Below are 27,036 nucleotides of genomic sequence, written 5' to 3' on the forward strand. Positions count from 1 at the left end.
AGCCACCAGTCCTCTGCCTTGACCCAACCCCAGGGACTGGGGCCCGAAAACTGCCCGGGGGCCTCTGTGAGGGAGCACCCCCCCCACCCCGTCCTGTGTGGGAGGGCGTGGATGATGGGCAGTGGGTTCAGGGCCCGAGGGCAAGGCTTCGGGCTGTGGCTGACACGGGTGGCTGTGGGTTCAGGGCCCCTGCGTGACTCTAGGGTCTGAGTGCGGCCGGGGGGAGCGCTTTCCTCTAAGTGCCGCAGGGGAGCCCAACCCTCTTCCCTGGCCTGGCCACGAGGTGGCTGAAGGGCGGAACCACTGGCCAATCGGTCGCCGTCCCCACACCCCTGATCTCTGCTGGGAGATCAGACACTCCAGAGGCCCTGCTCCTGTCCCAGCCAGGCTCTTGAGCTTGTCCTCACACCCACCACCCTGGCCACCTCCTCAGGCCCCAGGCTGAGAGGGCCAGAGAGCCTGGGGGCCCATGAGTGCAAGCTGCCTGGGGCGCCTGAGGTCAGGACAGTGAGCCGGAGGCTGAGCAGCACCCGGCTTGCAGCCTCTTGAAAAGTAGAGACTGGCTGGTCCAACTTTGGGCCCTAGGCTCCCCTCTGGAGCTCCTGGCTCCAGAAAGGACAAGGCCCCACGTGGTCCAGAACCAACCTCCACTGAACCATTCTGCACTGCCATGATGCAGGGACCGGGCCTCTCTGCAGACAGGCCTGCCTGCCCTGCCTTGCCTCTCACCTTCCCCTCTGCCCCTCTCACCCTCCCCTCTGCCCCTCCTGTCTACTCACACTGCCCCCTTATGAGTTCTGGACCCTGATGGCCGCCAGTGCTGCCTCCCAGGAAAGGGCTTCATCTCCCTGCCCACCCACGGGGCAGTGATCTTTCCGCAATGTGAGTCATAGCCCCACTCCTGGGGCCAACGGGGCCCCTGTCACGCTCACAGCAAAGTTCAAACTGCTGCCACACACAGCCTCCTGACCCCCTCTCTCACTTCCTGAAGCTCTGGGTCTGGTTTCAGGCTCAAGGACGCAAACCCTCTCCAACGGGCGAGAAAGTCTGCGGGCACGCTGACTCTCCTGGCCCCTAGAGCAAAGCTGGAAGCTTAGACGGCAGGGACCCCTGGCCAGAGGCAAGAGGCCAGGCTGGCCTGAGTGAAGGGCCCAGAGAGGGAAGGCCAGCTGGGCAAACACGGGCGGGAAAGATGGGAAGGGTGCAGGGGTGGCAGGAGCAGCAGCAGACGCAGAGTCTCGAAACAACCCCGTGAGGAAAATCTCAGGCGCAGCGCAGGGCTCACGTCCGAGTCCCCCGTCTCTCCGGCGAGGCTCGGGCTTACGGGAGTGACCTGAGGTCAGGACAACCCTGGCAACCAGCCTGCCGGGCGCTGCCACAGAGTCACCTCCTCAGTCAGACGGCACTGGGGGGCGACGGTGCCTGAGGGGCCCTCCCTGCTCCAGACGGCATCCCAGAGCTCAGGCCCAGAAAGAGGCGTCACTGCACCTCTGTCTGGGGTTTCTGCCAGGACCCACGTGGCCCTGGGCGCATTACCTGCCTCTGTTGTTGCTAGCTGCACGTGGGAACAGTCGTACCTACCCTGTGGGGGTCCAGGGCTTAAACGAGGTACTATTAGGGTGACCACATGTCTTATTTCCCTGGGGACAGTCTCGGTAGTCTCAGCCTAGTAATGCCGGCTTCCTGGCATCCCTGCGGCTCTCCAGTGATGTAAGAGGTGACCGCGGGGGGAGCTGGGCGAAGGGTACATGGGATCTCACCTTACTATCTCTGCATGTCCTTAGGACTCTATAATTATTTCAAAATAAAAGATAAAAAAAAAAAACATTGTTTCATCTTTAGTTACAAACTTACAGATATAACGAACAGGTCCTAAAAATACTTCATGCAGGGTCTAATACACCAAAAGATGAACTCTAGAGCCGTTCTAGGCACAATCACCCAGAGCACGCCTGCAGGCTCAGACACAGGTGGAAGCGGCTCCCGGGAGCACATAGCCGTCACGGAGCCCAAGGCCCTTCCGGAGGAGCCGGGGGGCCCTCAGGCTCCCGCAGTCTCCGCGAGTGCATGCGGACCCTGGGCTGCCGGATTCACAGCAAGATCCCCCTACGGCCGGGGGTGTGGAACGGTGGACAACAGCTAGATGAGAAGAGCTATTTCCAGCCCCGAGGCTGGGCCCTTCAGCACGGGGCCAGACATTCTGGTCCTCAGACGAGAGGCTGTCTGGGTCACTGAGCTCATAACAAAAGCTGTGACTTGTAGGGAAGAGAGGCTGGGCCAACTTAGGCGGCTCCTCTGAGGAGACCAGGGAAGCGGGCAGGCCATCTCCAGACACCTCCACCGCCAAGGGTCTTTGGAACTCCTGGGGCTTAAAGAGGTACCCTTGGTACCCGGGACACTCACACCCGTGGAGCTGCAGGTGGCGTCAGCAAGGGGGCATCTCTGCTTCTCCAGGCCCCTCTGCACCTAGCCAGCTGCACAGAGGGCTGCGAGCCTCATGGGAACCCTCCACATGGTCTGCCCAGGCTCACAGGCCAGCCCGCCCAAGCGCGGGGCCTGCTGTGCCACTGGCTGCATCTGTGGGCAAGTTTCCCACCCGCTGCGTGCCTCGGTTTCTTTGTCTGTGAGGGCGCAGGAAGCCCCCAGGAAACACAGCTCTCACCATCATCGTTTCTACTGAACGCAGTAGAAGCCAAGCTTCCTTTCTCCTGGCTCCCACCTCTGGTTTTGGCTGGAGCCAGTGTCACTCTTGATGCCAAAAGACCCTGATGCTGGGAAAGACTGAAGGCGGGAGGAGAAGGGGACGACAGAGGATGAGATGGTTGGATGGCATCACCGACTCAATGGACATGAGTTTGAGTAAACTCTGGGAGTTGGTGATGGACAGGGAGGCCTGGCGTGCTGCAGTCCATGGGGTCGCAAAGAGTTGGACATGAATGAGCAACTGAACTGAACTGAGTGTCACCCTCGATTCCAGATCTTAGCTTTGTGAAAACGGGGCCCTGAGTGCCACCAGGAATGCTGGTGGTAGGAGGGCAGTGCAGTTTCCCATCCATATTTATACAAGCGTTTAAACAGGCTCAGAAGGACATTAAATGCATTCAGGTAAACCCATGAAGTCCCTGCTGGGAAAATGCCAGCCTGGCGTCTGCTCTGCATGGGCCTCGGCTTTGCAGGGACACGGCTGCCCAGCTGCCCTGTGGCCAGTTTCTGGGCATCAGACAAGGGAAAGGAAGCAGCACATTAGGACTTCGGGATGCGGTCAACAGTGCAACGGCCTCGCACAGCCTCTGGGGGCCTACCCCTCGACCCAGGGACCACAGCGTCGACGAGCAAGTGCTGACCAGGATCCTACCAGCACAACCCGAGGATGTGGAGTGCCCGGGCCCAGGCAGCCGCCGTGAACAGAGCATCTCTCCAGCCTCCCTCGGTTCCTTGCCACAGATCCCCGTCAAAACAGGGCACGGGGATGTGCGGAACACGGTCCCTGCCCATGGGGCACCCCCAAGCTGCAGTGACGCAGGCAGCGGGGAGAACACTGCCCTAGGCAGCCAGCTGTGGCGGGGGTGGGAGACAACCAGCCCCGAGCACAGAGGGCCAGCTCGGGACAGGCTGTGCAGTGAGCGGGCGCTCTCGCCAGGCTGAGGGGGCACCGGGCAGTAGACAGGGTGGGTGGGCACGCTGGGCCTGGGGGCGGGGGGGAGGGAGGAGCAGGAGCAGACAGGGGCCTGAGGTCCTCTTCGTGTCTTGGTTCCCAACTGCCTATGCCCAGCGTGGCCTGGCACAGTGCCCACACCTCCATGGGGAGGATGGGGCTGGGCACTCCTGGAGGGCAGGGGCAAGTCTGACCTCTGCAGCCCTCGGTGGGTCATGTGGCGGGTGAGCCAGTGCAGAGAGCTCCCTGACGATGAGGCCTGACTCCTGACCGCCTCTCCACACTCAGGGGAAGCTCAGGCTTCAGCCAGCAGCCAGCACGCATCTGCAGAGCGCTGCCCACTGTGCACCCAGGCCCTGACTCTGCTGCTGGCTCTGGACACCGGCCCAGCGAGGGGCAGGCCCTGCCCTCATTGGGCCTGTTTCCTTGTCTGCGATAAGTAACAATAAGAAGAGCCCACGTTTACTGGAATTTTTTTATGACATCTTTTTAACCCTATGAAGTGGGTTCTATGACCATCCCCACTTCACAGACCCGGCGCAGAGAGGTTCAGTGACTTGCTCAAGGTCACACAGGTGACAGGGTGGGTAAGCCGGGATTCCAGTCCAAGGCTGTGGGGCCCTAGAGGCTGGGCTCCTGATCATGAAGACAGGTCGCCTCTGTGCGCCAGGGCCCTCAGGGCTGGGCATTGGCACGGACAGCCCCTTAAGCCCCCTGCCAGCCTGTCCTGCTTCCTACGACTGTGGGGACAATGTTGTAGGGGGCTTCCTCTTCCTCGGGCGCCTTTCATGACCAGCACAGATCAGACCGCTGTGGGCGTTCTGCTGAGGCTTCAGAGCACAGCCGTGCCACACAGCTTGTGGTCCGGGGGAGGGGGCACACGTAGCTCGTATCTCAAACCCACCTCCGTTGGCAACAGCAGTGGCCCAGGATCAGTGCTGGTGAGGGAGAGGTCCTTCACCAGGCTGGCCAGGAGACCCTTGCTACTACATTCTCCACTGTTCAGACAACACTAGAGCCCCTAGGAGCCCCAGGTCCCTCCTTCCAGAGGGTTTTTTCTCAGCACATTATTATAAGGTAACTCCTAGGAGCCTTGGACTGCAAGGAGACCCAACCAGTCCATCCTAACAGAAATTAGTCCTGAATATTCATTGGAAGGATTGATGCTGAAGCTGAAACTCCAATACTTTGGCCACCTGATGCAAAGAAATGACCCCTTGGGAAAGACCCTGAGGCTGGGAAAGATTGAAGGCAGGAGGAGAAGGGGATGATGGAGGATGAGATGGTTGGATGGCATCACTGACTTGATGGACATGAGTTTGAGTAAACTCCCGGAGTTGGTGATGGACAGGGAAGCCTGGCGTGCTGCAGTCCATGGGGTTGCAAAGAATCGGACACGACTGAGCGACTGAACTGAACTGAACTGAACTGAGGACCCTCATTTAGCACCGAATCCCCTTTCTAGATGGAAAGCTTCAAGAGGCCACGCCTGCTTTTCCTCTCGCTGGGACCCCGGGGACCAGAGGCACTGGCACCTGAGTGGAGGAACCAGTGAGCTGCCATCACACAGCTCTCAGGCCTTTTGGAGCTCCTTCTCCTCCCTAAATCAGTTCTGCTCAGACTGAAAGAAAGAATTCGTTACTGGAAGGAAAGGGAAAAGTTCATCCAGGAGTCAACACCTTCTTGGAGCACAGATACGACATAAGTTTGGGAAAAAAAAAGATCAGGAACAGGAGAGGAAGAGAGCGAACGCGCTGGTTGCTTGGCTCATCTACTCAGGGGCCAGGGAGCCCCCCGGACCCCTCTCCCCGGCGCACCCTGGCTGTGGGGTGACAGACGGGCTATGGTGTGCTGGGCCGGAGGCTGAGTGGGAGGTGAGCGTGGGCTGTGCTGGTGCCCGAACCAGCTCCCGCAAGTGCTGAGCAGACGGACGGGCCACGGACCTCAGCGTCTCTGTGTTCCCTCCCACCAAGAGCACAGCCTGTGTCCCCAGATCAGGCATGAGTTCTAAAGGCTTGAAGAAACTGCCTCTGTGAGTTGCCACCCCTAGGGCAGGCACTGCACTTGACCCCTTCAAAGCATTTCCCCTAACCGAGCTCTCACTGGCCCGGGAGGGATTACTGGTCCCAATTTACAGACAAGGAAACCCAGAGAGGCAGGAGTAACTGCAGAGGCCACGTGACCCATGGAGATGGAGAAAGACTGAGAACCTGACCCCCCCAAGCCCAGCCCGGCCAGATCCACACGCCTTGAGTCAGGGTTTGCACTGGTGCCCGGGAGGTGGGGCCGCTCGGAAGGGCTGAGCCTTGTGTCTTGGCCGGGAGCCTGGACTGACCCTGGCTGACCCTGCTCATGCGTCTAGTCCCCTCTAATGAAACCCAGCTCAGGGGAGGCTCCTTTAGGGCGTCAGGAAGAGTCAGGTGACTTGAGGACTCTTGATTTGGGGAACAGAGGCCATTGACGTACAAAACAAGCTGTGTCTCAGCACCTGGACGTGCTCTGACTCTGAGCCCTAACAGTCATCACCGGTGTCAACACACAGTCAGGACGGGCACCCGTCATGGCAACCGGCAGGCTCGGGAGGGAGCAGCTTGTCTGGTCAGCCCCTGCACTCCTTACCCAGCCCCAAACTCCGGCTCATGTTTCACCAGCCTCATGGCACCTGGCCCCTGCCAAGCTCCCCTCTTCCTGGGCAATCTGTGCCCACCATCCCACCCTTCACTCTGTTTCCCGAGAGTCTGGTCCACCCACCTCATGGCCTTTACACACACCCGCCCAGGGGTCCTTACACACGCCCGCCTCGGGGCCCTTATACACACCTGCCTCGGGGCCGTTACACAACTCGCCTCGGGCCAGTACACAACCTGCCCCAGGGCCCTCACACACGCCCACCCCGAGGCCCTTAAACACACTCGCCTCAGGGCCTTTGTACACACCCGCCTCAGGCCCTTAATACATACCCGCCCCAGGGCCTTTGCACACGCCCACCTCAGGCCCTTAACACACATCCTCCCCAGGGCCCTTACACACTCCTGCCTAGCCCTCCCCGGCTCCTCCCACAGACGCTCTCCCTCCTCGCCCGACATCAGCTCACGGGCAGCTTCCTCCAAGAGGTCTTCAGTGCCTGCCTGTTTCTCCACCCGATTTCCTTCCTTACCAGCCTCCTCTCGTCACAGTGAGTGACGGGCTGGAATCCTGACTGCCATGACCCTACAGTACGACCTCGGGCAGGTCCCCTCAGCTGACTGGGTTTATGCTCCTCCGCCGTGCCAGGCTCCCGTGAGGGGCCCAGGGCAGAGTGAGCTCGTGACCCCACAGCAGCCGCTGTCGCTGCCCGCCACAACACCGAGTCCCGGCCCTGGCGGGCGCCGGGGCTTGCCAGGTGACATCCCTAGCACAGCCAGTGCTCACCGGCCGCGCCGGGACAGGATTCTGAACAGGGCCAGGCTGCTGCCCGGCATCACACTGTCTCCCCGTCCTGCTCGCCCTCCTCTGAGCTAGGGCACGGCCTCACCTGAAGGCCTGCTCGTGGGAAAGCTGCTCTTCAAAGGAGCAGAGCACACACAGCCCTGCTGAGGAGGGGCTAGCCGCCCTGTAAACCCCGCTCCCTGATGAAAGCAGGCCTCACTGTCCCCCGCCACTGACGCTCACTCTTCCTCATAAATCTGCTTTTTATGAAACTCGATTTGGGGTCGGGGTCCTCATTTTGGGCAGCTTGACCCCACAGCCCCACAGCTGGGAGGTCCTCCACGTGGACGTCGGGCCCCTACGCCTGAAGCAGGCGCCCGGGACGGCGGCACTCACTCGGCCCGTCTGTCCTCTGGGGACACGGCGCAGGCTTATCAGCCACCTTGTTTTTGAGGAAACTGCCTAAAACACTGAGAATTCCGAGGAGTCCAGTAACGCAGTTCTGCATAATTACCCTGGGTTTTGTACTTCTTAAAAATGGTTTTTTCTTTTCTACCTCAGGAATTGTTTTCAAATAAAAAATCACAGCCAGGGCCGCGGAGTCTCACCTCACCGCCTCTGTTAGCTTTAGTGCACACTAGCACTTTACTCCTAGGATCTGGAGCCAGCCCCCAAAGACCCTGCCGGGTCAACACCGCTGCCCCATTTTGCAGATGAGGAAGCTGAGGTTCAGAGCAGCAGAGCCGCCTGAAGGGCGAGGGAGTGGCAAAGCGGGCTTCAGCCCCGGTCGGCCCAACCCGAAGAGCAGCACCTGCCCTTTTCACTCCCTGCCTTTCAGTGTGGACCACTCGCTGGCCTCCCGCTGGTGTCGCAGACTGGAGGCGAGGCCCTTGCAGGATTTCCCTCCAGCACCTCCTCCGTGTCTTGGGTCAGTGATGGGGTAGGGGCTGAGGCTGGGGCCATGGGGTGCTGTCTGCTCCTCCTCTGGTGTCTATTCCCTTGACTGCTCAGAGCAGCCAGGCCGCAGGAGTGCACGGCCTGCCTCGAGATGGCTGGATCTCGCCATTATTTTAAGGAAGACGCGCCTCCACGGCTTCCAAGATGCTGCTCCCTCCGCCTGGAAGCCCCTCTCCTCTGAGCATCTGGGTCCTGGCTTCTGACCACTTGTCTCATTTCACAGCCCTGCTGCTTTGGGCCCCAAATGGCCACCACCGCCCTGCACCTTCTGGGCTTGGCTGGGGCTGTCTCCAGGCTCCCCAGGCTCTCCAGTTGGCTGGAGTCTTCCCTGTCCCTCTGTACCGGCCCCCAGGCCGGCACCCCCATCCCACCTGGTCTACAGAGGGCAGCTGGCTCCTGGCCACAAGGACCCCCTGTTGACTGGTGACCCAGTGAACGTGCAAGAGATCAAGAAACCAGCAGCTCGGCCTGGTCAGACCTCGAGCCCCCACTGGGGGAAGGGAACCAGAGAGAACGGCCACCCTCACCCGGCCCACCGCCAGCCCCCAGCCCAGAACGGACAAAGTGGCTTCTCTGGTGGCATCTGCCCATCGGTGGCCCCAAGCCCCCTCCACACAAAGCACCAGGGACACCAGCAGCCCTGCCGCAGGACCGGAGGGCGGGAGCGAACTGTGAGGAAACTGCAGACCCAACACCAGAGGCACAAAACGGCCCTCCCGGCCACCCCCAGAGCTCCCTGCCCTGAGCGCGAGGCCCCAGAATGGAGACTCAGTGAGGCGGCTCCAGGGGCCGCCCGATCCCGCGGGCAGGGCCGTGGCCGGTGAGGCGGCTCCGGGGCCGCCCGATCCCGCGGGCAGGGCCGTGGCCGGTCGGCTCGGGCAGGACTCACCGCTGGAGCGGTGGATGCAGGTGTGCTGGTTGTCGCTGAGGAAAAAGCCGCTGTGGCACTGACACTCGTAGCTGCCCATGGCGTTGACGCAGATCTGCTGGCAGCCGCCGTTGTTGTCCTGACACTCGTCCACATCTGCGGCGAGAGAAGGGGAGGAGAGGTCACACCTGGGGCCGGAAGGGAGGCGCGGTCAGCGGGAAGGCCGTGGAGGCCGTCAGCTCCCCCACCGCAGAGCGCCGCTACAGAGGAACCCGCGGCGCTCCCTACAGCAGTACTGCGTGCACTTACCCCACAGAGGCGGACGCTTGCAGTGACCCTGGCGCTTCCCTACAGCAGTACTGCGTGCACTTACCCCACAGAGGCGGACGCTTACAGTGACCCTGGCGCTCCCTACAGCAGTACTGCGTGCACTTACCCCACAGAGGCGGACGCTTGCAGTGACCCTGGCGCTCCCTACAGCAGTACTGCGTGCACTTACCCCACAGAGGCGGACGCTTACAGTGACCCTGGCTTTCCTGTGTGCCCAGCACTACTCCAAGCACCTAACCTGCTTTAACTCCCTTAACTCTCACAGAAACCCTGCACAGCAGATCTAGGTACTGGCCTATTTTACAGATGAGGAAACGGAGGGACAGAGGCCGAGTGACTTGTCCAAGCTCCCACAGAGGCAGGATTCAAACCTGGCTCTCAGTAACGGCGCCTGGCCCTCCCTCTCTCTGAAGACCTGCAGCCTGCACCGTCTCCCCCTGACGTGAAGGGCCTGGCCAACCAAACCCCACTGTCCCCTTTCTTCAGTCACACCTCAGATTTACAACCGGCAGCACAGACCTTGCCGCGAGGGAGAGGCTGGAGGCCAGGGCAGCCTGCTTTCTGCCTCGCAAATTGATTTCAAAAGCCCAGAGAAGGGGAGGTTTTTCAAAGGCCCTGACCTCTGGCTGCCAAGACTGCCACGGAAGGCTGCCAAGCGGTCTTTCCCACTCTCTGGGAGAGACAGACCTCGGGGCAGACACTCATTTTTGCCCAGAGGCTGCTGGCACAAAGGGTGCTATTGGCTGAAAAGAGTCTTTATGGAGCTCTGGTCTTGAACAGAACAGCATGTTTCAATTACCGAAGTCATAACCCCCTCCACTGTCAGTTTGTTTAATGAAAGAAGGGCTTCTTAAACCTTAATGTGCCATGTCTGTATTGTCATTTTAATAGGCAAATATACGAAACCACAAAGGCAACGTGAGCTACTGGCTGCTTCGAGCCAAGCCCACAACCCCTAATACACAGGCCTGTGCACACGCGCGCGCGCACACACGCACACACTCACACACACACACACTCACACACACACACACACACTCACACACTCACACACACACACTCACACACTCACACACACCCACTCACACACACACACACACACTCACACACTCACACACACACACTCACACACACACTCACTTTGGCACTGAACTTTTTAAACAGTTCTTTTCAACACAGCCATCTTTCAGAACTGGAACCAAAAGGATGTGAACAGGTAAAGCATCAGGCAGACTGACCTGCCCTGAACCGGGGAGGGCTCAGCGCTGGCACTCTGTCAGCTGGGTCCTACTTAGGCTCGGGGACAGCAGACCACTTCACCACCCACGAGCCCACGCGGCAGCCTTTGAGGCCGACGGCCAGGCAGGTCATTACTCTCCTGTGAGCTCAAATGTTGGCTGTGTGGTCGCCAGGAGGGAGGCAGGGCTCTGAACTCTAAAAGCCACCAACAGTTACAGCTGAAACGGTAGAGGCAGCTCTTGCTGAGAGGAGGCTGAGAGGGGGTCCCAGGGGAAGCTGGGAGGGGTGGAGAGGGATTTTTCTGAAGCCCTTTCTCCACTCAACAAGTCTTACTGATGGCTCCCTAAAGGCCCAGTGTCAGGGTCACCTTGGCTGGGGGCACCTCCCCTCCACCTCCCAGCAGTCCGCCCCCGCCCACACTAGACCGTGAACAGCTCTGGGCCCTGCTCCTCCTCCTACTAAGAACACAAAGCTAACCTCCCCCGAGTGGTCATCGAGTGTTAAGCACCTGATCCTTGCAGCAACCCTGAGCAATAGGTTGTGTTACTGACTCCATTTTACAGATGAGGACACTGAGGCGAAGACAGCTGAAGTAGTTTGGACAAAGTCACACAGCTGCCTGGAGCAAAGGCAGGACTCAGGCCTGCTGTCCAGCTCCTGAGCATGTGCCCTGGGGCCCACTGCGAAGCTGGTCACGCCAGCAAGCATGTTCGGATTCAGGAGATGAAGAACCCCAGCTGCTCTTGAAGTGAATGCAAGCTGGGTGTCACCTTGAACATGTCCATGAACCCCTCCAGCTACCAACGCAAAGCCGAGCCAGCCTGCAGGAGTAATTGAGCAGAGTCCCGGCCCGCCGAGGCTGCCCTGAACCGTCCCAGTTAACACCCGCCGGGGGCTCCGATGCCTGCAGTCCGGCGCACACATAACAGTGATGTTTGAATCCTGGGAGCTGCTCCTGGGACTCAGGCCAGACCTTCTTCAAGTCACATTCTTCGAGGTTCTTGAAGAGTCTTTGTACCTCAGCTTCCCCAGCCCTAGAAAAGGTTCAACTGGTAAAACAAAAGATAGCTCTCAAATGTGGAATTCATGGTGTGGAGACACTGTGCTCACCCCATCGTCAGTGAACGCCCTGGGGCCGCCCGCTGGGCCTGGCACACCTCCTCGCCGCACTGGAAGCTGGGAACCCAGGGTGCTGATGTCACACAGCTACAGAGCCGCGGCGGGCTGGCAGGGTGGCTGGGCCTTGGGACGGGGCTGTTTACACTAGCAGGGAACAATGACTCTCCAACACTGATGAATAATTTGAAACAAATGTGAAGCCATGTAAACATTTCTTCTCCCCACTCCCAAATGATAAAGCGCCAAGATTAAGCAGGAGTGAAGAGGGGACTGGCCCCTTGGCGCTCTTTCTCCACTGTGGCCCTAGCACAGGCCTCCCCCAACTTGGGCAAGTAATCACGGCCTCAGAATCCCTTTGGGGAGTCAGGGGCCATCACCAGCTTCTCTAGCGACTGGATTAAGGGTCTTAGGCCCACCTCATACCCCTCACACCCCTGTGTCTGCAGGTCTACAGACGCAACCCCCAGTGAGGTCTCATAGTGACCAGCGGGGGCGGCTGGTCCTTGAGATGCCTGCCCACTGGCCTAGGACAGACTGGGGTCCCCTGGAGACCCTGACCAGGCCCACCAGAGCACCATGGGAAATATTAGCTCCTGGGCCCTCCTGATGGGGGTGAGCCCACTACACACTGCTCCTTGGCTCCCAATGACACGGCATATTCCATTGTAAGAGGGGCCCCAAGGCAAGGAGAGCACCCACACCTGGGAGTCGGACAACCTGAGTTCTGTCCCTGGCCTGTGGCCCGTGTGAGGTGCTGAGATCTCGTCCACGGGAGGAACTCAGACTGTGTCCTCCAGGAAGCCCTTCTGGAGCGCCTGAGACTCGCGTAGCCCTCTTCCTGCTCTCCAGGCGGCTCCATGCACGGAGGGGCCCCTCTGCGGGAGCCCCTGCCCCTACATGAGCATCCATGCTGACTGCAAGGCGCCGGGAGCCTTTTTATCATAAATGATAGCCCTCATGGCTGGCCAGGTCCCAGGGCCCAGGCACTATCTTAACATATCTGCACAACATATCCACACAGAGAGCATTATTCTTAGCACGCCAATTCTCAAACGAGAAGCTGAGAAGGGAAGAGACTTGCCCAGTGCTATAAAACAGGTGGAAAGAGGACAGGAAGCCCTGTGGGTCTGGATCCAAAGCCCTTCCTTACTCTCCCATGACTCAGCCTCTCCGAGTGAGGACACTTCTTGCCCGGTCATGGCGGCAACCGTCAGGTCCCTGGGTGCTTAGGCTACAGTCCTCCCCAACCCGACATGCTCATGCCTCCAAAACCCAGGGCAGAAGCCCCCTGCTCCCCGAAGTCTTCCTAGTCCTGGGCGGAATCTGCCGGCCCCTGGCTCCCAGCCAAGCCGATTTGTTTCCAACTTTCTCCCTTGGGCTTGGCCGTCCTGTCTCTGCTCTGGGCTGACAACAGACCTGAGCCTCCTGCACGTCCTTGCCCCCAGCAGAGGGTCGGGCTGGCTGGTGCTCAGGAGTGGACACACGGAGGGGCACACGTGTGCTTGCGCAGCGCAGTGAAGGGGAGCTCTGCCATAGACGGTCAGTGCCCCGGAGCAGGACACTGTCTGGATTCCTTCTGGGCTGGCCACAGGCGGCACTCCTCTTCAGCCCCCCTAACTCTCTGTCAATCACACACGCCTTCACAGGCACATGTGCACCTCTTCCCGGGACGCCTTCGCCCTCTTTGTCCAGACAGAAGCCCTCGCCCTTGAAATCCACTGGAAACACTTCTCCTGCAAACACTGCGTCCCTGCTGCATGCCCCGCGCCCCGTGAGCTGCCAGGGGCCCCAGAATGAATGCCCCTGGTCAAGCCCCTGCTCACCGGGCGGCCGGTGTGTGAGACCTGAGCATGGAGGCAGAGGCTCCGTGGAGGAGGTGATGGGAGCCGAGGGTGGGGGGGTCTGTGACTGAGGCTGGAAGACGAGGAGAGGAGCTGTGGAAGGTGCAGGGCACAGGTGGGGAGGGTCTGGGACCACCTGGGCGAGAGAGGATTCTGGAGGCTCCCAGGGGCTGCACATCCCTCCTCGAGAAGATTCCACCAGGGCTCTCACCAACCCGGCCCTGCCTGGGTCCTCCTGGCCCCTATTTCCACCAGTCCTTCTGGCAGAGGGGACAGTCCCCGGGGAAGACTGACAAGCCAGAGTGTCACCAACCAACCACCAAGCCTCGGGTGGAGGCTGGGCCTATGTGTATGTGGTGAAGGCCCGGAGCAAGCCTGCTTCCCGCCCACGACCCATGATCCCCGAGCGGGCTCCCAGGGGGATGGGGGTGCCCTCCGCCTCTGAACCCTGCTGGCAGCCCGTGGTCCTTCATCATTATTTATGACCATGGCTGAATGTTCCCAGAAGGCAGGGAGCTCCTCGGCACAGGGCCTTGGCTCCAAAGCAGAGAGGAGGCCCCGTGGGCTCCGGGGCAGACGCTAGGAGGCTCCTCTCGGGAAACCCTTTTAATTGGCAACAGAAGATCTAAACGGCAGAGTGCAGAAAGGACCCCGAGGGCTCCAGCACTGTGAAGGTCTGGCACAGAGCTCATCGTGGGCTGCCTGGACCAGCCAGGTCTCCCTCTGGAAGGTACCAGCCTGCAGCAACTCCCCACCCCCCCCCCCACCAGGAGAATGTGCTCCCTCCTGTAACACACACACATCTTCAGCTGAGCCTCCAGGACTGCTGGAGTGCCCCATCTTCTGGCTCAGGGTTGGGGTGGCAGGCAAGGGTGCTGGGAAGGGAGAGTCCCTGCCCTGGGGGCCTCGGCTGGTGTGGTTGGGAGAAGACACCCTCTGAAACAGATGGTCCCAGCGTAGTCTGGGGTAAAACATATACACAGCCTGCGTGCCTTGGGGGCTGCTCCCCAGCCGGAGGCTCTGAGCCTGGTGTGCATTGACGATGGAAGGTGGGAGGGAGGGAGGGAGGGGGACTAGGGCCCCAAGGAGGCCAAGCAGGGGTCAGGCTCCGGCTCTGCCTGCCCTGACCCAGCCAGCCCAGCCCAAGAAACCCCTGCCTCCGTGCACCCGACACTCAGCAGTCCCTGAGGCTGGTGGCTCTCCTCATCGCCCTGCCCGTCTGTCCCGCCTCCCCTCCCGGGGCACAGCCTCCCCTTGGGTCTCCGCCTCCCCCCACAGAAGATTCCATCAGGGCTCCACAAACCCAGCCCCAGATGGCCCGGCCTCTCTAGCCTCCTCCTCCTCAATCCCAGTGGCCTCAGTGAGGACTCTGGTGAGAGCAGCACATAGCACCCTGAGCACCATAGTGAAGTGAAGTTGCTCACTTGTGTCGGACTCCTTGTGACCCCATGGACTGTAACCTACCCGAGGACTTTTCCAGGCAAGAGTACTGGAGTGGGTTGCCATTTCCTTCTCCAGGGGATCTTCCCAACCCAGGGTTTGAACCCGGGTCTCCCGCATTGCAGGCAGACGCTTTACCGTCTGAGCCACCAGGGAAGCCAAGCACCAAAGATGGAGTCCAAGCAAGGTCTCTGGGGTCAGGTGCCCCCGCCCCCCTCTGCAGTGCCCTGCATGAGCACAGCTTTGGGTGCTGCGGTCGGGAGAGACCAACCATAGCTGTGACTTCTCCCCATTTCTGTTCAGTGTGCCCACCACTCACGCGGAAAAGGCTGCCCGCACCCCCACCAGTGGCTGACGGGCCCACTCCACCGGCCCACGTGCAGTGACGGACACGGCTGCTTTCCAGCAGGAAGGCTTCCAGAGCTGACACCAAGGGGCTACAGGTCGACGTGCTTCTGAAAGGCCTCCGCAGGCGGGGCTGTGGTTTGCCCATGAGGTCTGCTCTCTGGCCCAAGGTGCTGGTGTTTGTTTTTATTAATAGTTGACTGTTTGTCCTACTTTGGACCAAGAATCCAGGTTTGCAGTTATTTATAACGAGAAATTACTTCTGGATCCAGCTTTGGTTGCTTTGTGTTTCCCATGAACGCTTCACAATTTGAAACAGAGACTCTGTGTTCTGCCTGAACCCCACCCATGTTCTGCCGGCTGCCAAGAGCCTACTGTGTGTCCGGCACTGTGCCCGGCTCCGCCATCCCAGCTCCCAACAAGGGTCCGGGAACCGAGGCAGCGGCATTGGCCCGTCTCAGAAACCAAACTCAGCCTCCAACCCTGAGAACTCCCTCTTAGTCCCGGAAGACCGAGGCCCCAGCCCTCCTCCGGCTCCTTTCAGAAGGGAGGCTTAGGCAGAAAGGCCTCTTGGCTATCGAGCGGCTCTTGCAAAATTGCATTTGATGAGTTAAGTGTAAATAAATGAGAACCAGATGGATTAGATTTCGGGTAAAATACACATGAGTCTTAGAGCAGCTCTGGGGCCTGGATTCTGCCAGATCCAGGATACTCCCCGAGCTGTCAGAAGTGCTGGCATAGCAGGCAGGAGGTGTGACTGGAGTCTCCCGGGAATCATCTACCTCCTGGTCTGGGGCATCAGCTGGGGCCCTCTCTGGGGCTCCTGGCTTTCCAGCAGGTTGGTTGTGTGCAGAAGACACAGGGTCTCCCGTTGTAGCCCTGTTCTGACACCGAGGCCCTCGGGCTAGGCCAGAGTCCAAGCTCAGCACTGGGCGATGACTGGTGGGGTCAGCTTTCCAGACCAGCACGCTCACACCCAGACCCAAGGAGCCAGCCAGGGCGGGACAGAGCTCTGCCGAGGCTGGGCCCTCCCTCTTGTCTGCGATCTCTCAGTGATGGCTGAGCAGCACAGAACATCTAAGGAGTTTGCTGCCTAACTCCAACTGCTGACCGCTCCACCTTACAATCACGTGTCTTATAAACACGTAGTCTATAAACATGTGTCTCCCTGAGACCACTACCTATGGGTCCTGGTTCCTGCCCTGCAAGTCATGGCATCTGGGGTACAGGATTCAGTAAGGTCTTGGTATGTGACCTTGGCACTGTGCTTAACCATCTGGGGCCCTGGTTTCCTTCTCTAAAAGTCAGAGATAATAGTACTTGAGGCTGTTTGGGGGAATTAAGAAAATAATGGTGGTAAAACCCCTAGCACAGGGCTTCCTCGGTGGCCCAGTGATTTAGAACCTGCCTGCCAGTGCAGGGGACTCGGTGGTCGGGACTTCAATCCCTGGTCGGGGAAGATCCCACACACCTCGAGGCAACTAAGTCTGAGTGCCACAATGACTGAAGCCCGCGCACCTCCAGCCTGCGCTCAGAGACAAAGAGACGCCACCACAGTGAGAAGTCCGTGCGCCACGACGACGATGAGCCCCCACTCGCCACGACTAGAGAGAGCCTGGGAGCAGCAGTGGAGACGCAGCCCAGCCAAAAATTAAATACAAACATCCATGGGCACTCGGCACAGTGCCAGCACACACAGGGCACCGATCCGTCTTCACTTCTGTTGGACAAAGCCGGCGCAAGTGCTGCAGGGGCTCACAGGGTGGACACCCTCTGGGGGATGGCAAAGTCCCTCCTGAGCTGGGAAACCGACCACGAGCCTCATCCAAAGGGAGCGCTCAGTCTTGCCTCGGCCTCCTGTTCTCCGAGCAGAGCGGCCTCAGCTTCCGGAATTGCTCCCTCCTGATACAGGTTCCGGCCTGCTCACCACCTGGGTCACTCTTCTCGGGGGACCGCGACTACCAGCTGCTTAACAGTGCAGAGATGGCTATTCAAATCCTTGGCCTGCTTCTGAATTGAGGTTTTAAATTTTTATTTATTTATTTTGGACTGCTCTGGGTCGTCACTGCTGTGTGGGCTTTTCCCCTAGTTGTGGTAAGTGGGGGTTATCTCTAGTTGCAGTTCGTGGTCTTCTCATTGAGGGGGGTTCCGTTGTTGCAGAGCTTGGGCTCCAGGGCACGTGGGCTTCAGGACTTGCAGCTCCCGGGCTTTAGAGCTCAGGCTCAATAGTTGTGGTGCACGGGCTTCGTTGCTCCGCGACATGTGGGATCTTCCTGGAGCAGGGATCAAAGCCATATCTCCTGCACTGACAGCGACTTCTTTACCACCAAAACACCAGGGAAGCCCCCTGGCCCACTTTTAAATTGGGCTGTCTTTTTACTGTTGAGTTGTAAGAGTTCTTATATATCCTAAATAGTAGACCCTTGTCAGATACATGGTTGGCAAACACTTTCTCCAACTCCGTAGACAGTCCCTCCTTTAAAAAAGTGGGCCCCGGGAGGTGAGTGCACCTGTGGGGGCCATGTCCAGAAACCTAGGCTCCTCTTGGGCTCCATTCCTAGGAGCTGTCACCCTGTCCCATGGCTTTTCCAGCCAGCTACTGGCTAACACTGCCCAAACCTCTAGGGCTGTCTGCTCCACCATCCTCTAGACTCAGAGATCAGCACTTGCAATCAGTTGGACTTGAATGTCCAACAGGCAGGACAAACCTAACAAGCCTAACATGGCCCACAGTGAACTATCTCCACCTCCACAACGAAAGCAGAAGAGAACAAAGCAAAGCCCAGGCCCCTCCCGCAGCCTTCTGAATCTCAGCAAATGGCAGTGCCACCCACAGTTGCTTCAGCCCAAACACCTGGGAGCCATTCAGCGCCTCGTCACTGGCGTCTGCCTTGTGTTCACTTCTCCGTCTCCTCGGAGATGCAGAGTGCTTGGGGACAGGGACATCTTGCGTGTGGCTGCGTCTCGGGGTTTTAAGCAGCACCTGTTTGTGGACCGAGTACGGACTGAGAACTGGCTGGGGCAGGCAGCTCTGGCCTGGAGGCCCTGGCTGCGGGCCTGCCCCGTCAGGGATGGGCCGAGTGGCCCTGGAGGGGCTGCCCCGGGTGGCAGCGCTGGATCAGGGACTGGATTGAGTGCTGGCCGGTGGGTTTGCAGGGGGGCAGAGTGAGAGCTGGCTGGAGAAGACCTAGGTTCGCTTATCTGCCTGGCACAGCCTTGCCCAGCAGTTAACCCCACTGAGTGGGTGAGCACAGCTCTGCCTGTGGGCAGCTGGTGGGGAGATGAGGATGGAGAGAAGTAGATACCCTCAAACGCTGCCAGCCTGTGGGCTCTGGTGCATGACGAACGAACAGAGCCACGTGGGACGTTTGGTAAGCGGGGGAAGCCCGCTTCCTGCTTTGTGGTGCTTTCACTCGCGTGAGGACCAAAGTCTTCAGCTGCAGAAAACCCATTCTGAGTGGTGCTTGGGGAAGCGGGTGGAGGAGGTAGGGGCTTGAAGACAGTGGGCTGTCCCCTTGAATGACACTTCATCATTGCCCTTGGTCTATGCCAACTGCGGCCAGACCAGCTCTTCCTTTAATCTCTCCAGCAAGGGCAAGAGAGAAAGCTGCAGGAGACGGAAGGGAACTCCCGTTCCCTGAGCCCCTGCTCCGCGTCAGCACTCCCATTACAGCGTCCCAGCTGGCCTCGGCCCGGGGCAGGAGCAGAGTGTTGTAACAGGAGCTGCAAGCAGAGCGCACGGCCTGCCCTCGGTCACCGACGTGTGGGTGACGGGCCCAGGACGGGAACTGGATGCCTTCGTCCCCCGCCCTCAGGCCTCTGCCAGGGCAGCTGTGAACGTGATCCTGGACAGACATCTGTGAGAGGCACTGGAGCTCTGAACGATCCATTTTGATGGGGATGAGAATGGAGGACTGGAAAGAGGGAAGGGAGAAAAACCAACTAACAGAACAAACCCTGGAACCAAAGCAAGACGCTCTAAGAAAAGAAGGGGAAATGCTTTTGACAAGATTCTTAATGAATATCCTCAGAAATAAAGCAGGCCCAGCTGGCTGTGATTACCCCTGCGGGCTTGGGTGGGGGGCAGGGGGAGCCCCACTGCCTTGGGAAAGACTCCACAGAGGCAAGGCAAGCCCAGGAGCTCCCCGGACTGCCCCGGTGCACACGGGCCTTCTGGTCAGTCCATCACACCTGACTCTGGCCAGGTCAAATGCCTTGCTCCCAGCGTAAATTTCCCACCATTGCTACTGCCTGGAATTCCGGAACTTCAAGCATCAAATCTTCCCAATTAAATTCAATGTTTTCCTCAAGCTTCTGCTGAGTTAAATCTGGGCCTTATCCGGCTGCTGTGGGTGCTCCCCAGTGGCCCGTTTCCTTCCTTTTTCCCAACAGCTCCCTCCCCCGGTCGGCCCTGGGACCTCTTCTCTGTGAGTGGGGGCTCCCTCGCGGGCCCCCACCCCAGCCTGTGACGGCTCCTTCACCGGGCTGGCAGTGAACTGGCCGCTTCCTTCCGGCGCTCAGCAATCCCTCACTGCCAGGCCCTGGGTGGGTCATGCAGACACAGTGGGACTGAGGAATGAGTCTGTGCCAGGAGAGCTGATACACTCAAGAAAGAAGCGGGCAGAGGCAGAGGGCTGACATGGGCACGGGGGAGCTTCGTGGAAAAGGCAGCACTGAGCCTAGCTGAGCATGGCAAGGACCGCCGTGTCTCCCCAAGGCTGCCCCTCTCCCGTTCCAGGCCAGGCTGTGGCATGACTTTTTCACAGCGTAACCGCCCTCAAGAGCTTAGCGTGGGTCCCTATCACTTGTCCAATAAAACTTTCATTATTCAAAAATGTGAATGCATAAGGAATTTTGAAAAACAGCGGCGGAGAAAAGATCAACAAATTCATACTCTAGCCACAACTCCTATCACGAGCATCTATTTTATTTTTTCATGTGCTGAGTTTCAGCTAGTGGTAACGAATCACTCTTTCGCCCTCTCGCCCTTGAGAGCATGACCCTTTGGCCCTGCTTCACTGAGAGCTGAGTCAGCGCCTTGGGCAGGCTGGGGCTCAGTCCTGGCTGCCCTTCTCACTGCCGCTGTCCAGGCTGCAAGGACCCCCTGCCCTCGCCTCAGAGTGCTGTCTCTCTTCCACTCTTAGCAAACTCCCCTGGGAGGGACACGTCTGGGCGGCTGTGAGGGACTTCTCTGCAGATGAATCCCCAGACGCGGGATTCTGGCACAAACCTTCGCATCCTGGCTGCTGGACCCGTTACTCTGTACACAGTTTCCTGGCTTCCCACCCGAGAGCACGTCTGCAAGAACCGCCATTCCATCTGAAGTCATCTTTCTAACGCCCTGTCTCCCCAGAGAGCTGTGATGGCACACGTTTTTGTGCTCGTTCATTCATTGAACAGGCAGGGAACAGGGAGTGAGCATGTCCTCAAGGCCTGCCCCCAGGGAGCTGCCCGACCAGGGTGGGAGAAGGGGTGAGACCAGGTAAGACCGGGGGTTGGGAGGCCAAACTCGGGGGCTGCGGAGCCTCTGTCTAAACTGCACAAGGACCGGCTCAGGGAGAGCTGTGTGTGGGGATGGGATGCCTGCCGTGTGTGTCTGTGTGTGTGAGTGTGTGCACGAGTGCACACCCATGTGCATATGTTTGGTGAGGCTGGAGCAGTAGGTAGGGCCCTGGTGGCTGTCGAAGGAGGGGGCGAGGAGCCAGGCTGGCGTCTGAGGTGCCCGAGGTGCAGACGGAGGAAGTCTCCCGCCAGGCCTGCGTCTGCCGGGCTGGGTCTCCATGTCTCAGGCTCGGGGAGCAATGGTGTGTGCCTCTGCTGACAGGCCGCCATTTCCCACGCCTCTGTCTACTCCTCCTGAGCCCGCACTCCTTTCTGACTGAGCTAGGCCGCCATTTCCCACGCCTCTGTCTATTCCTTCTGAGCCTGCGCTCCTTTCTGAGTGAGCTAGGCCGCCATTTCACATGCCTCTGTCTACTCCTCTCCCTGAGCCCACGTTCCTTTCTGACTGAGCCAGGCCGCCATTTTACACACCTCTGTCTACTCTCCCTGAGTCTGCACTCCTTTCTGGCTGAGCCTCTTCAGCTCCAGGCTTTGCACCTGCCCTTTCCTCCTCCCCTCGCCCCATCCCTGTCCCCACTTGGCACCGGGAGATGGCTCCCTCCCCGCCAGTGCTTTGGGCCAATGTTAATGACATCAAGGACACCAAGCTGTGAGTGTTACTGCACAGAGCCTAGAGCTCCCCGAGGGTGGGAGTTGCATCTAACTCATCTCTGGATCTCCTGACTGGTAGGTGGGGGCACTTGGGCCAGCTGCTGACTAGAGGTTACAAACCATTTCTCCCAACCAGATGGCCACCCTAGCAGCAGCTCTCAGTCACGCCCCCCACATCCTGGACTCAGATTCCAGCCCCACATCTTGGCTACGTGATCACACATCAACAGCGACAAAAGTTCTGATAGGATCTGGGGCTGGCAGCGGCATACAAACATCAGTGCACGATCCTAACCATATACGGTCAGTTCTGCACACACATGACCTCAGACAAGAACATTAGGACCTGAAAGCTGTTGACCTGTTGGGGTGGCAAGCTAATGGGGGAATTATCTTCTGTCTTGTCTACCAATTTCTTGGAGTGTTTCTGTATAATTACTCCACGTGTGGAAGATGGGTAAGTAAACAGACCTTTTCTACTCTGCTTGAGGAGCACTGTGTCTTGGGCAGGGTGGGGACTGAGTCACGCTGCCAGGAAGGCCAGGGAAGAGGTGCTCAAGGATGAACTGGAGCGCTTAGGGCAGCCAAGAGGGGGCGTCCTCCAAGGCGGGAGGAGCACAGAGGGTGGGGACAGGCTTCTCATTTGTAGGGTGAGAAGGCAAGGCTGGAGTGGCAGGCAGAGCCCTGAGCACAAGGAGCCAACTGCCAGGCTGAAGACCCCAGACTCCTCCAATGGGAAGAAGGGCCCCAGGAGGATCCCATTCCACAGGGCCTCCGCCAAGGCCCCTCCCAACAACTACTGGCATGTGACCCCTTGGTGGCCAGCATATGAGCCAGGGCGGGGCAAGGGGCCGTGGGACCCTCTCCCACCACTAAGGTATCACCTGAGGGGTCGCTAGAGACCCCAGACCAAGCAGCTGGGTGGCTGCCAGGGCCACCTGCTTCCCACAGACAAGGAGTGCCAGCTGGGCACCAGCCCTCTCTGCTGGCTAGTCTATTTCCAGCTGCATGTGGCTGGGGTGAGGCGGGTGCCAGGGAGGGGTGCGCAGGGAGGGGTGCGGGGGCAGGCGAGGCACGGGGCTGGCCAAAGGCCACGATAAACGGTCTGTCAGTGCTGGGAAAGGATGGTTGCTGCAGCACGTGTCTAGACGCAGCCCGGCCCAGCCCACGTCCAGGGTGGCCCCCATCACCGCCGCGGCACGGACTGCTCCAGAGTAAGCAAGCTTATTGGCAGAGGAAGCGCGGGGTCGCAGACTTTGGGACTCCCTTACTTGCTGATAACTCCCATTTTTAGGCACACAGTTCAGTTCTGGTCTGGGGTATATGTTTTGGTGGTAAAGTATTTTTAAAGAGCTTTCACAAGACACTTATTTTCTGTTTACTTCTCTGAATTCTGACCAAGACCTTGGCACATGGACTGCAAACAAGAAAGACGAAGGGACGTGTCTGCTTGTCTGTCCTGTCCTCGGCAACTGGCTGTTTTTCTTTGCTGTTTATGGGCTCGGCCTTCTCCACCCTGGGACAGAGCAGGACTTCTTCCCCAGGTCACCACACTGAGCCCTATTCAAAGCCAGCACAGGGCGACCGACAACAGATTTCAGCCACGTCCTACCAACAGGAAGGGCCACCCTGTATTGTGCTGTGGTCTCTGACCTGAAGGTGCCACCCAAGGGAGAGCAAGAAGGAGAGGCCGAGGGGCCTCCTGACGCCACAATGCCCACCTCGCTCCATGCCTACAGCCCCCTCCCAGGAACACTGTCACCCCTCTTTTCGGGATAAGAAGAGTGAGCCTAAAGAGCTGGCTGCAAACCCCTGCTGGGAAGGGAGCTTGGGCCAAGGGTGACGCGTCTGTTCCCAGGTCCTTGCTCTCGGCTCCTCTAGAGCAGAGACCAGGAGCTGGGCCTGGAGACAGGACGGGACAGGGGAGCTCCACGCTCAGCCGGCCGCAGGGGCCCCACTCACGTGGGCTGCTAGGAGACACCCCCTGCCCTCTCCCAGTTCTCAGAAGGTTTGAGAGCCCTGAGCCCGGCTCCTGGGCCAGGCTTGTGTATGTATCACTGTCAGACCATGCTCTCCTGGGCAGTCAGCATCAAACTTTCTGCTTCCTTCCCCGGCCACCCACCCATCCCTCCATCACACAGATGGGTCTGCGCTGGGCCTGGGAACACAGACCTAAGGCACTTTGGAGCCTGGCCCTTCAGGATCTCCTGAGGCAGGAGAGACCCACCCCGAGGTCTAGGGACAAGCCTAGGAGCTCAGCGCTGAGGCAGAGGGCAGCCTGGAAGGCTACAGGCACCCAGGGGAATGGTGTGCAACTCAGGGAAAGCTTTCCAGAGGGGATGATGCCCAAGCTGACGTGTGACAAGTAGGGGTCACAAAGAATTAACGAAGAGCACGGGGAAGGGTGATCCGAGTAGAAGGAACAGTAGGTGTAGGGTACTCCAGAGCAGGAAAGGGGGGTGCATTTAGGAAAACGGAAGTTATTTGACGTGCTGGAGATTACAGCTCTGAGAAACAAGGAGAGAGAGGTAGATGGGGACTGAATCTGGAAGGGAGGAGGGGCTTGGCTACCATCCCTGGGGACACTCTATGCCACTAAGACGTCCCATCATGAGCTGACAGAGGGAGAAGGACTCTGACACAGCAGCCAGGCCGAGGGGTTCCAAACAGGGCCCTGTGGGGCTGAGCTCCCCAGAGAGTGGGGCTCTCATCCCTGCCAGTCTTGCCTCCCATTTCAGCCAAAGCTGTGTGCCCACCGTGGGATTCTGCTGGAAATAAAGAGTTCTGCTGCTGGACACACAACACCACAGAATCTGAAAACCATTGGTTGAATCCCACCCCTTACCTCACATGTGATGGGGAAACTGAGGCACAGAGAGGGAAGGAGTTTCCCGAGGTCCCCCTGTAAGTCCATGGCCCAAAGAGCCTGATTCCTGGCCCACTGCCATGCCCCCCAGCACTCGTCTGGCCCCCTTCTATAAGACACACCCGAGGCTCTGCCCAGCCTTCCCTCCAGCCCCCAGTCCTGAGCTGGCTGCAGGCCTGAGGCTGGAGAAGGCCACTCCACCCCCAAAACACACCTGGGTCTCCATCACCCCACCTCCCTGCCCACTGCAGAAGTTCCCTGGTTCTGTAATGATTTGGGGAAAGAAGGACGCCCATTTATAAAGATGCACACTGAGTCCACTCTGTTTCTTTTCCTCAGGCCAAAGAATTCCCATCAGATTAACAGTTGTAAAAAGCTTGGAAGAGAAGTGAGTCTGAATCCAGCTTGTCCTCCGACAGTGACTCCCTCCAACCAAGTGTGTTCAGACCACATGAATGTGGGCCAAGAACAGGGACCAGCGGGGAGGGAGGGCAGAAATAGGACAAAAGAAACCTCCACAGTTTACCTTGAAAAATATTGGTGTTTATGGAATAAGTATTTGACTGTCTGAAACTGTTTAGTTTCACATTAAAATGGTCAGCATTTTTTTTTCCCCAGCAAGAAATGCATTTGCGCTGTTGAAGTATAAAGACAAATAAACAGAGGCGAGTCGAGCCTTCGTTAGGGGTTCAGGGAGCAACACATTGTCTCCAGCTGTCCTCCAGGATGAGAGGGGGCGCCTTCAAAAGGGCCGAGGCGAGGCCCTTTCATCCTGCCGGGGAACAGCCCGGCGCAGGGAAGAGCCGTGACCGCCGCACCACCGCGGAGCATCTGGGCGCCCACGGTGCCTTCCTCCCACACGTGCAGCTGGGCTCCCGGGCCCCGCTGGGCCCTGCAGAGCTCCTCTCCTCCTCTGCTCCCTCTGCCTGGTGGCCTCTGGTGTCACCCAGTGTACATCTGATCCTGCCAGACAGGCATCATGTTCATTTTGGAGACCACAAAACCGAGACTGAGAAAGAGGTGACGTGCGTCCAAGGTCACAAGGTGAGTATTGAGGTAGAGCTGGGACGACAGCCCTGGTGCCACGCGGCCCATGTCAGTGGACGAGCCAAGAATCGGTGCAGGAGGAAGGGGCAGGGTCTGGCCGGGGAGGGTGGTGGGCCGTGGCTCACTGGGCAGGAGCACTGTGTGGAACACGTGGGGCAGTCCCCACCAAAGGACCTCACACCCAGCTCAGGCAGGAGGCTCATTTCTCCATCTTCACTAGCTCAGAAAAGACATCCATTCTCTTTAAAAAGTATCCAGACTGCACACTAGGAATAAGTGCTAATTAAGTAATTCACATCTGTCAGCCCTTGTTGACTGCCAGGCACATGCTCTGCAAAGCTTATCTCATCTGGTCTCTGCATCATCCCTGTCAAATAAGCGCTGCTATTAGCCCCACCAAACAGATGAGGATACGAGGCCCCGAGAAATGAAGTTACCTGCTCAGGGTCACAAAGTTGAGTGATGGATCCAGGATTCAAAACTATGCAGACTGATTCCCAATGTTCCTCCAGGGCTGGGAATACGTCATTCATCTGCAATCTGGAAGCTCCCAGCCCAGGACGCAGCACAGGGCAGGCACTCAGGAGATGTTCTGAGATGAACGACTTAAGAGCTCTCCATTTTGATGCCATCTAGAAGCTCTCAGTTCAGTTCAGTGGTTCAGTCATGTCCGACTCTTTGCAACCTCACAGACTGCAGCACGCCAGGCCTCCCTATCCATCACCAACTCCCAGAGGCTGTTCAAACTCACGTCTATCGAGTTGGTGATGCCATCCAATCATCTCATCCTCTGTCGTCCCCTTCTCCTACCGTCTTGAATCTTTCCCAGCATCAGGGTGTTTTCCACTGAGTTAATTCTTCGCATCAAGTGGTCAAAGTACTGGAGCTTCAGCTTCAGCATCAGTCCTTCCAATGAACATTCAGGGTTGATTTCCTTTAGGATGGACTGGTTTGATCTCCTTGCCATCCAAAGGACTCTCAAGAGTCTTCTCCAACACCACAGCTCAAAAGCATCAATTCTTGGCCATTCAGCCTTCTTTATGGTCCAACTCTCACACTGGTACATGGCTACCAGAAAAGCCATAGCTTTGACTATAGGGACCTTTATCAGCAAAGTGATGTCTCTGCTTTTTATACACTGTTCAGGTTTGTCACAACCTTTCTTCCAAGGAGCAGGCGTCTTTTGACTTTGTGGCTGCGGCCCTATCACATTTGTGTTATTATTTTTCACTGCAGGTGGCCTGACTGAACCCACTTCACTGAGTTCCGTGCTTCCTTGCGCACTGTCTCCCCCCTGCGCTTGCTGCTTCGTTCACCACTCAGTGTACCTTCAACATTTAAAGCTGGCGCTGGCACACAGCAGGACTTCTGAACATTTTTTTGAATAAATGAATGAATGAATGGATGAATATTGGATGGAGCCTTATGTCACCTGTGCTTTGAGCCGTGAACATTTCTGGGTTTCTCGTGAATCTGGGGGTCCCATGACACGCGCTCCATCTAATTCTCCTGGATCTCCACCATGTGCCCAGCATGGACGTTTGCTGAGCCTGAGGACGTAGGATACAAGGCACTTCTTCAAACTCATTTATTTGTTCATTCTATAAATATTTATTATATGCCTATGATTTGCCAGACATAGCACTCGATTCTGAGGAGGAAGAAGGAGAGATAAACAAGAGAGCTTCTGCCTACAGGGGAAGAAGAC

The 27,036-nt window shown here is 58.3% G+C and overlaps 1 protein-coding gene across 2 annotated transcripts in view; it reads right to left on the reverse strand.

The window, feature by feature from the left end:
- Positions 1-27,036, reverse strand: part of SCUBE1 (signal peptide, CUB domain and EGF like domain containing 1) — a 128,618-nt gene that overhangs the window by 71,883 nt on the left and 29,699 nt on the right. For both annotated transcript variants that reach the window (XM_061418784.1, XM_061418785.1), the window contains exon 4: positions 8,910-9,044. In XM_061418784.1, coding sequence (XP_061274768.1) covers positions 8,910-9,044 — 135 coding nt within the window. The remainder of the gene's footprint in view (positions 1-8,909; positions 9,045-27,036) is intronic.

Source organism: Bos javanicus, chromosome 5 (genome assembly GCF_032452875.1).
Source record: "Bos javanicus breed banteng chromosome 5, ARS-OSU_banteng_1.0, whole genome shotgun sequence".
Classification (NCBI taxonomy): domain Eukaryota; kingdom Metazoa; phylum Chordata; class Mammalia; order Artiodactyla; family Bovidae; genus Bos; species Bos javanicus.